The 13,120-nt window shown below is 45.4% G+C and overlaps 1 protein-coding gene across 1 annotated transcript in view; it reads right to left on the reverse strand.

Moving 5' to 3' along the window:
• Nucleotides 1-13,120, reverse strand: part of LOC127558742 (merlin-like) — a 52,756-nt gene that overhangs the window by 15,318 nt on the left and 24,318 nt on the right. The window contains exons 8-13 of the mRNA XM_051992015.1: nucleotides 11,985-12,060; nucleotides 6,041-6,178; nucleotides 4,715-4,789; nucleotides 2,884-2,997; nucleotides 2,226-2,348; nucleotides 1,866-2,083 (exon numbers count right to left, since the gene is read on the reverse strand). Of these exons, the coding sequence (XP_051847975.1) occupies nucleotides 1,866-2,083; nucleotides 2,226-2,348; nucleotides 2,884-2,997; nucleotides 4,715-4,789; nucleotides 6,041-6,178; nucleotides 11,985-12,060 (744 nt within the window). The remainder of the gene's footprint in view (nucleotides 1-1,865; nucleotides 2,084-2,225; nucleotides 2,349-2,883; nucleotides 2,998-4,714; nucleotides 4,790-6,040; nucleotides 6,179-11,984; nucleotides 12,061-13,120) is intronic.

Raw genomic sequence — 13,120 nt, forward strand, 5'->3', positions numbered from 1 at the left:
GCCCGCGTTCATCTGGACTCTACATGTACTTGTGGGACACCAGGCCCTTTGTTTGGGGAAATATTTTGTACAAATCCTCTTCCGATCTGCCTTTAGCCAGTACTTATTTCTAAAAGATGAGTAAGTCTGGCTGGCTATTTAATATCAATGGATAATCCACAATGGTAGGACACCAATGGGGGCTCATGAGCTACAGCACTAGAAAACCATAGCCCCCGCCCACCACCCCGCCAAGCCCTCAGGATGACCCCCAGGACCCTCAGAGGTGGCCATGCTCTGGCACCTGGACCCACTGGAGCTTGGGGGAGCTGGGAAGACAAGTCCTAGAATGTGCACTATGGAGTTTTTATTACAAAACTTTTTGCAAATACTAACTTGGTTAACTTTCTAAGACCAAGATCAATTGGAACAGGCACTTTCTGGCAAATATAGTGAATAGGGGCCAGTCAAAAAGCCCTAGAGAAGATGATTCTTGTGCCCCTATACTTACCTCCTGCTGCTCCTGGTGTGGCCTTGGGGAAAGCACTCTGGATGTAGAATTAGAGAACACAGAATCCAGATTCCCCCCCTCTGCCATTTGTTGGGGTCTCTGAGACTTCCTGGGTCCCCGTGTCTTCATCTGCCCAATGGACTTAGTGAGATCCCCAGTAACTCAGTAAGACCCCCCCAGTGACTCAATAAGAGCCCCCCAGTGCCTTAGTGAGACCTCCCATTGATTTAATGAGACCTCCCAGTGACTTAGTGAGACCTCCCAGTGATTTAATGAGACCTCCCAGTGATTTAGTGAGACCTCCCAGTGACTTAGTGAGACTTCCCAGTGATTTAATGAGACCTCCCAGTGACTTAGTGAGACCCTCCCCATTGACTCAGTAAGACCCCCCAGTGACTCAGTAAGACCCCCCAGTGACTCAGTGAGACCTCCCAGTGATTTAATGAGATCTCCCAGTGAGTTAGTGAGACCTCCCAGTGATTTAATGAGACCTCCCAGTGATTTAATGAGACCTCCCAGTGACTTAGTGAGACCTCCCAGTGACTTAGTGAGACCTCCCAGTGATTTAATGAGACCTCCCAGTGACTTAGTGAGACCTCCCAGTGATTTAATGAGATCTCCCAGTGACTTAGTGAGACCTCCCAGTGACTTAGTGAGACCTCCCAGTGATTTAATGAGACCTCCCAGTGACTTAGTGAGACCTCCCAGTGAGTTAGTGAGACCCTCCCCATTGACTCAGTAAGACCCCCCAGTGACTCAGTGAGACCTCCCAGTGACTTAGTGAGACCTCCCAGTGACTCAGTGAGACCTCCCAGTGACTTAGTGAGACCTCCCAGTGACTCAGTGAGACCTCCCAGTGACTTAGTGAGACCTCCCAGTGACTTAGTGAGACCTCCCATTGATTTAATGAGACCTCCCAGTGACTTAGTGAGACCTCCCAGTGACTTAGTGAGACCCTCCCCATTGACTCAGTAAGACCCCCCAGTGACTCAGTAAGACCCCCCAGTGACTCAGTAAGACCCCCCAGTGACTCAGTGAGACCTCCCAGTGATTTAATGAGACCTCCCAGTGATTTAATGAGACCTCCCAGTGATTTAATGAGACCTCCCAGTGACTTAGTGAGACCCTCCCCATTGACTCAGTAAGACCCCCCAGTGACTCAGTAAGACCCCCCAGTGACTCAGTGAGACCTCCCAGTGATTTGGTGAGACCTCCCAGTGACTCAATGAGACCTATTAGCCAGGGCTGCTGTGACAATGAAAGAAGCGCATGGGTAGAATGTGCTTGGAAGTGCTCAGCCACAATAAAAATGTCAGCGGCCGGTGCCTGGTGCCTGGCACAGGGGTGGAGATGCCCGAGGTCAGCGCCCCCTCACCTCAGGTCTGACTCCTTGACCAGCTTGGCCGCCAGCAGTTCTGCTTCCCTGACTTTCTGCTCCATCAGCCGCTTCTCCTCCTTGGTTTTCAGGGCGGTGACCTCCAGCCGCTGGCGCTCCTGCTCGGCCTCGGCGGCATTCTGGGCCAGCAGCTTGGCTTCCTCCTCAGCAATCTGCGCCTTCTCTGCCAGCAGCTCTGCGGTCTCTTTGGAGTGGAGCTGGGGGAGTGGGCACTGGGCTCAGCTCCGGGAGGGCCACAAGGCCAGGGCAGGGGACTTTCAAAGCCGACAAGGGGTTGGACTTAGTTTTTTGAGGGGAAGGAGCGGCCTGGCGACCCGTGGGCATCCCGGGCACACTCACCAAGGCCTCGCTGGCTTGTCGGGCCTCGGCTTCCAGCTGAAACAGCCGCCTTTCCAGCTCCTCTTTGGCTCTCTCGGCCTCTTCCCTGAGCTGCTTCTCCCTGGCCAGCCTCTGATGCTCCATCTGGAAAACAAATGAAGGCAGACGTGCTGTCTGCAGAGTCCATGTCCGCCTCTGCCCCCACACTCACCTTATTCCTGGGATGGACCGTGACTGAAGGGGAAAAAAGTCAAATTAGGCTCAACTGTGGGTTTTGTAAGCTAAGCCTATTGCAGCTGCCGCCATGACACCACGGGTGTGCCCACAATCAGGACCCACATGAATGGGTAAAGAACCCACTTCCCCTGAGAGCTGCGAGGTTGGGGAGCATTAGGGGGGCTGCACCAGCCCCGCAGTCGCACCGCCCCCCACGTTCTCAGGCCATTTCTTCTGGCCAGAGGCCACTGTACATTTTATTGAGCAATGACAGGTGGGAGGGCGAGCACCTGGGCTAACTGCAGGTTAGATGTGTCTGTAAGCATGGGAGAGCTAACACTTCAGGGATAATCTTCTGAAAAGACACATCCCATCTCCTCCAACCTCCAGAGGAGGAGTCCGAGGGGAAGGAGCCACCAGAGGCGAAACCCACCCTTCAACCACGAACAATGAATGAACCCACTTTCTTCCGAGCTTTCTCTTCCTTGGCTTGCGCTTTCATCTGCTGAATCTCGATGGAGTCCACTCTTCTCCTCTTCATGAACAAGTCATGATTTCCAATGCACAGCTGTAGGATCTACCAAGACAAGAGTTTCCTCCGATTGATTGGAGGTTTCCCTTCATCAGCAGCCTAAGGGAGCCCCTGCCTCTTCCAGTCATTCTCCACACTACGGCCATGCTGGGCCTCCACAAGCTTTTGGCCTCCGCTTCTGGAGTCTGCCCTTCGGCACCTTCTAAACCAGCCACAGGAGTCTACTTGCTGGGTCCCAACCCCATTTCATCGCTCATTTCTGTGACTGTATCCAGGCTGGGTCCCATGTGTCCCATGTACTCCCTCCTTACTTCTGCCTTGTGTAATGGGACTCAAGAGGAACCTGGGACCATAAACCTAGAACTGAAAGAGGCCCCAGACCTACCTCAGAGGCCCCCCTAGTCTGAAGGTGTCCCTCAAGGCTGAGCTCAGGGGCAGCTCCTGCACTCATGCCGCCACCTCTTCCCCACCACTGGAAATAAATCTCTGTTCTCTCTTTACTTCTCACTCATTGACATCCTTTCCCCCAACAGACGGTTAGCTCACTGAGGGCTTGAATTCTGTCACTTTTGTCTCTGAATGCCCTGCCGGGCCCAGAGCAGGTACTTCAATACTTTCTGAAAGAATGCTCTGAAATCCGTAGGAAAAACCACCATTTCCCATTATCCCATAATCTGACAACATCTTTTGATGTCTGTGTCTCTGTCTGCCTCTGTCCTTGTCTGTCTCTATCTCTGTCTCTGTCTCTCTTGCTCCTTTTCTTTCTGTCACTCTTTGTCTCTCTCTGCCTCTCTGCCCCCCTCCCCCCTTCCCCCAGCGTGCTCTCTCTCTCTCTCTCTCTCTCTCTCTCTCTCTCTCTCTCTCTCTCTCTGTCTGTCTGTCTGTCTCTCTCTCTCTCTGTCTTTCTTGGAGATGACATCCCATTCAGCCTAGGCTGGGAGGTCAGAACAACATCAATTAGATTTTTTCTTTTTTGACCAGGTAAATGAGGTCATGCCCAGCCTTAGTGCTGCCCCCTCAAACTGAGACCTGGTAAAGACCTTAGCTTAAAAGCCCAAGCTCTCCCGCTGCCCCCGGGGCCATCCTCAGTCACCCTGACCGCTAGCTGGCCACTGGGCTCGGATGGCTCTGGAGGGGACAGGAGGCCAGCGACCTCCCTTACTTTGGCCCAACTCACTCACATGTTGTAGCCTCATCTCCCACAGCAGCCAATCAGCATGGAAGCTTCTGCCTCCCCCACGGGGGTCTGGGCCTGCTCATCCCTCCGGAGGCGGGCAGGCACCTGGGGCTTCTTCTCCTGGATGCGCTGCATCCCCCCCACTCAGTGGCATCCCCCCAGCTCTATCCCGACTGTGGCTCAGACCCCTCTGGGCTCAGCCTCTCTAGCAGCAATGACCACAGGCCCTAGGTGGCCCAACGTGCCGGGGCAAACCCGAACGTTGCTGAGCTGATATTGCAGTTTGGGAAGAGGCTGGTTTAAAGATAATGCCCCACTACCCCACTGCTCCTGAGGGTCTCCAGTGCTTTCCAAATTCCATGTCACAAACAATTATTATTTATCTTCTCATGGGAAGAGAAACTGGTGAAATCAGTGAAAAGCGGAAGGATTCGGGCAGAAGCGCTTGTCCTGCCTTGCTGACAGGCTGTGATGAATAGTGATTCTGGTTTTTCCTTGTCCCCATTTACACCTTCCGTGACTTTTCCTCATCTACTGCTTCAGAGAGCATTCCTCAAGCTCTCTTTAATAGAGTAAAAGACTTACCAACTTATTCACCTTCAGCTGCGATGAAAAGAACTTGAAAACTTCTGCCTTTTTGTCAAGTGGCTTAATGGTTAACTGGTAGAGAGAGGAAAACATGTCACTAAGAAGCTGAGGAGATCCTGGGAAGCTCGGAGCTCTGGGTGGCACACTCCCCAAGCAGCTAGACTCCATCGGAGGGGCACAGGAGCCCTGTGGCCCCGGGACATCTACCAGCTACCGAGAGAAGGGCCTAGGCGAGCCTTGGGTGCCAGAAGGTGCCTGCATGAACACCACCTTGTGGGGAGCCATGCCAAGCTCCCACTTATTAGTGTCATCTGCTTTTAGCCACACCAGCAGCCAAAGAACTGAACACAGGCAGAAAGAACACAGAGATTAAAGCATTTTCTGCTCCAAGAAGTTCATCCACTCATTCCCCCAATGCTAGAGGTGAGGGGGCTACTACAGTGTGTGGGATTGGGAACTGCAGTTTCATATTTGGTTTTCCAGGCTTTAGGGGGTTTAGTCAAGAATTCAGATTAAAGGAGAGACAGGGGAGATTCAGAAATAGCAAACTGACTCAAGGTCCCACCATAACAGACTTTCCTAGGAGTTAGAGATCTCTATATAATGGTGTGCTGATGAACGTTTAACAACCAGCTTAGGGGGGAGTGCATGGGACATATTTTCTCCATCACTTCAAGTTCAAATAATCAACAAAACAATCAACAAGCCCTGGCTCTCCTGAGCCTGTTGGAGCAGGCTCCAGTCCATCCTTTGGTTCTATGGAACTTGGATCACAGCTTTGAAAAGGTTTTCCCTAGGGCCATTCCCTCCCACCATCCTCTCCTGCCCTGCAATATTTGAGCTTAAAGAACATGCTCTACTTTCTTTGTTCACTGCAGTCAGCACCCTTGGCTCCCGACCCCTTGTTCTGACTCATGAAGCCAAGTGGATCTTTGTAAAGTGGCCTCCTATTATCAAATCTCCATTCAAGCCTTCCGATGGGAAACATGTCAAACAAAGGTTTACAACTTGTCCCAGCTGGCACCACAAGCCAAATGTGATCATCAGTCTTCTCTCAGGGCCAGTGCAGTAAAAGCCCTGTATCTTTCCTTGGGTGATTTCCCCCTTCCTTCCTTCTCTCTCTCTGTCTCTCTGTCTCTCTCTCTCTCTCTCTCTCTCTCTCTCTCTCTCTCTCTCTCTCACACACACACACACACACACACACACCCCTTTAAATAAAAATGACTAACTTCAGTCTTCTTAGCCCAAACAAGATGCACTTTATTTAAAAGGCTCACCCAGCCACGCTCTCCAAGAATGAAAGATCCACTCACCCCCACCTACCTCCTTCTCACTGTAGGAAATGTTTCTGATAGCGCTCCATTCAAAAGATTTGTTTGGAGAGAACCGGTTATTGATGCTATAGACATGGATCCCTTTAGCATCCACACCAAGCAAGAGATCTGTGTGGTTTTTATTTTGCTGAAAAAGAACCAAATGCAAAGCAAAGGGTTTAAAAAGACACTGCTCAAGTAAAGAAATCAAATATTGCAGTAACTTCTATGGATCTTTATTTCTCATTAGAACATAAGCTCTTTGAAAGTACCTATGATCTTACACCTATGAGATTGGCTAATATAACAGAAAAAGACAATGACAAATGCTAGAGGGAAAATGGAAAAATAGGAACACTGATGCATTACTGGTGGATCTGTGGACTGGTCCAATAACTCTGAAGAACAATTTGGAATTTTTATAGCCAGTGGGCTATAAAACTGTGCCTAACCTTTGACCCAACAATACCTGTACCCCAAAGAGAGCAAAGAAAACTGAAAAGCATCTATTTTAACAAAAATATAGCAACTTTTTGTGGTAAAAAAAATGTAGAAATTGAAGGGATGCTCATGAATTGGGGAATGGCTTAGTAAGTCATGGTATATGATCATGATGGAGTTCCCTTATGCTATAAGAAATGACAAGCAAAACAGTTTCAGAAAAACCTGAGAAGGCTTATATGAATTGATTAAAAAAGTGAGGAGAACATTGTACAGCAAAATTGTTAAGTATTATCACGTGTGAAAGACTTAGCTTCTCTGAACAAGACAATGACCCAAGACCGTTCCAAAGGACCCATGATGAAAAATGCTATGACCTCCGAGAGATGAAGCATATCATTTTTGTTTATTTTTTCCCACTGCTAATGAAAAAATATGCACGATTTCATGGGTATAATTAGGTATGTTATCTCTTGCTTTCTCAATAAAGGAGGGAGTGGAAGGAGGAAGAGAATTTGGAACTGAAAATAAAACATCTAGACCATGGGCAAGTCAGTTAATCCCAATTGCCCTAAGGGGAAAAAAAAGAATAGAAAATAAACATTTAAAATTAAAAAAAAAAAAGAATATAAAGTCCTTAGAGGAGTTGGGTTTTTAGTTATTATTAAGGTTCTCTCTCTCCCCATCTTTGTCTCTCTGTCTCTGTCTCTCCCTCTGTCTCTCAGTCTCTGCTTTTTTTTGTACCTCCAGGCTTTAGCACAATGCCTGATACTTAAAGGTGCCTAATAACTGATTGTAGACCTATTGACGCTGAGATTCACTCTATGCTCATCTCCCTTCCACCACCTATTAGATGTAAACTGCTTGAGGGCAGGTTCTGTTTTTGTTTTTCTTCATATCCTCAGAGTTTAACCCAGTGCCTGGCGCACTATTGTTGTTCTTGTTCAGTTGTTCTCAGTGTGTGTCTGGATCTTCATGAGGTTTCCAGAGATACTGGACTGATTTCCCATTTCCTTCTCCAACATATTTTACAGATGAAGAAACTGAGGTAGACATGGTGAAGTGACTTGCCCAGGATCACACAGTGTGTCTGAGGACACATTTGAACTCACAAAGATGAGTCTTCCTGATTTCAAGCCCAATGCTCTGTTCACTGAACCACTTAACTTTCTACCAGGCATACATCAGGTGCTAAATAAATGCTTGATGACCCAGGTATTCCTATAGCAGAAGATGAGATTTCTAAAACTCTGAAAGTGCCCCTGATCTTTGGGTTTTTCTATCTGTAGCCATAAGAACAAGACAGCTTGCTAGCTCCCTGAAGCAATACCTGCCTAGACTAAAACTGGGTAGGAAGTGAGCCAGCCTGGTGGTGACTGGAGCTGTCCCGACATGTCAGACATAACTGTAGGGGCAGATGCCAGGGAAAATGCTAACAAGTTCACAAGCCAGAGAATCAGGAGCCAAAATGTTACTGATCCCCGAGATCAAAAGGCTAAACAACTTCAAAGCACGGTCTGTCAGACAAGGAGGGATATAGTGCAGGTTCGGTTTGACTGAAACATTCCTGGGTTAATAACATATCCTTACATTCGGGTTAATGTTCCCTTAATAAACACCACCTAATGTTCCCATCTCTCCCTGGGACACTGGAACTAGGTGGAATAAGCCTGAATGCCAGTGTGAGCAGAAGCCATTCCCTTGGTGATGATGTCTCCTCTGAAAGACTCCACCCAAGGTCACCACACCATCATATCTTAGAAAAAGAAGTCCCACACAGAGGAGGAAGGGTGCCGAATAAGCAGTCACAAAACCTGGATTCAAGCCCAATTCCTCCATTTATTAGTTCTGTGGGGTCTTGGAAAAGCCTTCTGAACTTTCTGAAAATCTACATCTTCTTCCTTAAATGATCATAATCCTATCTGTCTAGCCTCCCTATCTCAGTGTGCTTAGAAGGAGTAAATTAATTACGTCTGAAAGAATTCTGAAGAATACAATAGTACATATAAACACAAGGTGGTAGTTGTGAAAGTAGTGATAGTAGTAGTGGTGGTATTAATAGTAGTAATAAAAATGGTAGGATTAGAGGTGGTAGTAATAGTAGTAGTAGTAGTAGTAGGTAGTAGTAGTAGTAGTAGTAGTAGTAGTAAGTAGTAGTAAGTAGTAGTAGTAGTAGTAGTAGTAGTAGTAGTAGTAGTAGTAGTAGTAGTAGTAATAGTAGGGTAGTAGTAGTGGTGGTGGTGGTGGTGGTGGTAGTAGCAATAATAGTCCTTAGCTTTATTCAAGGATTTTGAGCCTTGAGTGAACTCCTATAAAGGATCTTTCAGTTCCCTTCCATTCAACAAGCATTTATTAACCACCTACTATATATGCCAGCCACAAGGCTAGATTCTGGGAATAGTAAGAAAAAAAATTTTTAAAGCCCCCTGACCTCAAGGAGTTTGCATTCTACTAAGAGGAACTGTATGTGCACAACTATAAGAAAATACAAATTATACACAAAATAATGGCAAATTCAGAGAAACATTAACAGCAACTACTCTGTTAGGAGCTTGTCTTTAAGTAGAATCTCTTCAAGAGAAAAAAGTGAGTGAAAGATTGCAGGTAGGAGAGACAGCAGGTGGTCAAACGGCGTGTCCAACACATATCCCAAACCAGATTAAAAGGTAATTGAGACATATTTAAGAAATAAAAATTGCATCAAACATAAATAATATTGCATTTTAAAACTTAAGTCCATCTACAGCCAGCATTGATCCTCATGTCCAGATTCACGGCCCCATCTCTATTTGCATTTAAAGAGAACATGATGGAAGCAAGTTTGCAGGGAGTGTCCAGTGCCTGAAAGAGAGTCCTTCAGAGTCCATCCAGGACAGATAGCCTGGGGGCAGATTTTTCAGGGCTTTCATGACAAAAAGAGAGCATTAAGGAGGCCTTGGAGCTTCTTGAACAGGTCAAGGCCTGTGGTGGAGGATGGACGAAAGAGGGAAGATAACGAATTAACAGGCTGTTGTGATAAATCCACCTAAGAGGGGATACCAGTCTGAATTAGGATGGCAGTCAAAAGAGGGGAGAAGAGAAGAGAACAAGATTTGAGAAATGATGGGAACTAGGAATGAGAAATGAATGAAGGATGATTCCTAAGTTACAAACCCATAGCCCTGAAAGAATGGTAGAACCTTCAACAGGGAACTTAGGAAGAGGAGTGGATTAAAGGAGAGTCACTGAATCCTGTTTTGGACATGTTGAGTGAAACGTCTGTGGGACCCTCTCTTGGCAAGAAACAGCAGGCAGTTAATGAGGTGGAACTAGAGCTCAGGAGAGGGATGAGACCCGGGTGTGTAGATTTTGAAGAAATACTGTATTTAAACCCATGGGGGCTGATGAGACAAATGAAAGCCAATAAGGAGAGAGGAAAGCAGATCCAACAGAGTGCTAGAGTATAGAAAGATCGGTCATCCAAGGAGGAAAACCAAGAGAGAGCAGTGCCATGAACACTCAAGAAACAGAAGGAGGTAGTCCAAAGCATCAGAGAATCCTACATTCACCCTGTGCCTATCTCCCCTTATCTGGGTGCCTCCTGTTTAATTCCAGTACAATGTAAGCTCCTTGAAGTCAGGCACTATGTTAATGTTTGACTTTCGATCCCAGTGGCCAATACAATGGTTGACACATCCTAAGGAGGTAATGCGTGTTCGTAGGATTGAACTAAATTATAAAAAAGTGGTTTCAGACTATTCAGCAGCTTCATGATAGTAACTCTTACTTGCACAATCCAAATCAACCCAACTGAGACTAGAAGAGAAAAGATCACCAGCTGGGGTGGACTGTGTAATAATAATAACAATAGCTAGCATCTGCAAAGTGTTTTTTATTTTTCACAAATATTGTCCTCTCAACTACCCCAAAAAGATAGGTTTTTTCCCCATTTTACAGATGAAGAAACTGAGATAGAGAATGGGTAAGTGATTTGCTCAGGGTCCCACAGCTAGAAACTTTCTGAGAAAGAGATCTGATCTCAGGTCTTCCAGATACGATGTGTATCCCTCCATCCAGTCTGTCACATTGCTTCTTCAAAAAAAAAAGCTATATATCAAAAGAGAAAGAACACTCCAAGGCAATCCTAATAGACTTTGAATAGAAAATGCAGGCTGCATCCAGAAAAAGGACTATGGAGATTGATGTAAATCAAGACATGCTAGGTTCACTTCTTTTTTTCTGGGTTTTTTTCTCTCCCATGGTTTTTCCCTTTTGTTCTGATTTTTCTCTCCCAACATGATTCATAAAACAATGTATATTAAAAATAAAGTTTTTTTAAAAGAGAAAGAAGGGACACACACAAAAATGTGTGAAGAAGTTGCCTCTGAGCCATACCAGAATTTACAAAGTGTAAGTGATAACAACCAGAGAAATTCTACGGAGCTTGTAAGTGATGGGAGCACCAAAAACCGGGGTGCAAACCAATTTAAGAAGAGAAATATGGCTCCTGCTTAGTGGGGAGATGGGGATCACTTCATGCAGACGTTGGGAAGCAGCAACCCTTTGCTAATCTTCCTTCATGTGTGCAAAAAGAAAACTTGCATCCTGTGGATTCCTTGTGGCCTTACTCTCCAGCTAACGGTGATGACCAAAAGCCCTCCAGGCCTTCGTCAGTCTCTAGACTAGGTGGCTGCTGGGAAAGAAAGCTCATCAATTGGCAGGCAGCTTTCCCATAATGAGCCTCTCTGCATTTCATTAGGTAGGACCTCAGATGACAGACATAATTAGCTAACCACTGGACTCCTCCTTCCCAACTCAGCCGAACCTGCTGGAGCTTGCAGACCTACAGCACAGGCTTTGAGAATGCAGGACCACCTTGAAGCTGGCTTAAGGAGAAGGACTTTCAGAGAGAAATCTTTTTTTTACATTAATTGAAAATTTTAACTGAAATAAGACTATTCCTTCAAAGGAATCCCACCATTCCTCCTGAGGCTCTACCTTTATTCATATAGCTCAGGTTATAACAGTGGTTGGTATCATATGCCCATGACTATTAATAAAGTCTCAGATAAGATCTTTACATGGTCTTCCATGACTACAAGTCTCTTCTTCAGCTACTTTTTTCCCCCGGATTCAGGATTAGAAAGTATAATGTAGGCCAGATCTTTATAGCTTTTATTAAAAAAATTACTCTAGTTGCTTTATTCAGGCTGAGACCTTCGGGAATCCCAAGGCCCTAAACTTGGTTAATCTAACATGTTCTCAGGGTACTTGACATTTTCCAGCTTGGAAAGGGGTCTGCAAATGAAAAGAGACAAGAATCTGGAAACCACCTCCAAATGTGATTCACTGGTAATCCCAAAATAACTCTGAAAAAAAATAGCTTTTAGGAAATGACTAGAAACTGAAGATAATGGCCTGACCCATTTAAGATCAAACTTTACTTACCTTAATGGGGAAGTAACTGACACCATATATCGCCAAATCTTGGGCAATTTAATGGCCTGACCCATTTAAGAGCAAACTTTACTTACTTCAATGGGGAAGTAATTGACACCATACATCGCCAAATCTTGGGCAATTTTCAGATAGTTCATCTCAGCTTCATCCCTGGAGAATAAACACAAAGTTCATGGAAAACCTAAGATAGAAAAATATTACTTCTATCACCTTATTTTAAAAATATTTATTAAAGTATCACCTTTTAATACTAATATTTAATTTAATCATATTTTTAATTTAGTTAGTTTCTAATTAATTTGGGTGCTGCTTAAAAAATAAACGTAACTCGTTACATCTTTTATCCATTATAATTAGAGATAATGGGAATTGCTAAAGAGCAGCAAGGTCTAGTGGAAGGAGTTCTAAAGCCTTGGAGGGAGAGAAGCTGGCTCCAAAGTCTGTCTCTGACACTTTTTACTTCTGTGTGATCCCAAGCAGGTCACAGACCTTTGGATGGGACTCAGTTTTCTCATCTGTAAAACAAAGGAGTTGGACTTTATGACCTCTGAGGCCCCCTCCTGTTCAAAAACTACAATATTCTATCAATGTAAAGTTTACAAAGCTTCTTCTTTGGGTCATTGGTATGATGGGAGGAGCATCAGGCTAGAGTCCATAAAACCTGGGGTCACATCCACCTTCACTTCTAGCTGTGGTGACTACTGACAAGTCACTTAACCTTATGGTGCCTCAGTTTCCTCATCTGTAAAAAGAGGGGATGGACTAAATATCTTCCAATGTCCCTTCTATCTCTAGATCTATGATCCTATGAATCTGAAAGGGAGGGAGGGAAAGAAAGAGTAGTTAGCACAGGTACTGTTATCTCCATTTCAGTTACCAATTGAGATTTGGGAACGTAAATTATCCTTAAAGTCAGGGAGCTAATAAACGCCAAGCCGAGCATCCCAATCCTGTCTCGCCTCACTTCAGATCTCAGCCTACTTTTCCCAACACCAGTCAGGCAGCCTCCCACATCTCTGCCAGAAGAGAGACTGGAAAAATACTTTTTCTATAATATTCAATGAATAACTCTAGAGAGATGGCACAACGAATTCCTGCTTTGTATAAATGCCCAGGGAGGCTGAATTCCCTAAGTAGCAAAAGGCCCCTCTTCTAAAATAAGGATTCACAAGGATAACTTTACACTTTACATGTTGTTCCATTTCAGAAA

Source organism: Antechinus flavipes, chromosome 4 (genome assembly GCF_016432865.1).
Source record: "Antechinus flavipes isolate AdamAnt ecotype Samford, QLD, Australia chromosome 4, AdamAnt_v2, whole genome shotgun sequence".
Lineage (NCBI taxonomy): Eukaryota > Metazoa > Chordata > Mammalia > Dasyuromorphia > Dasyuridae > Antechinus > Antechinus flavipes.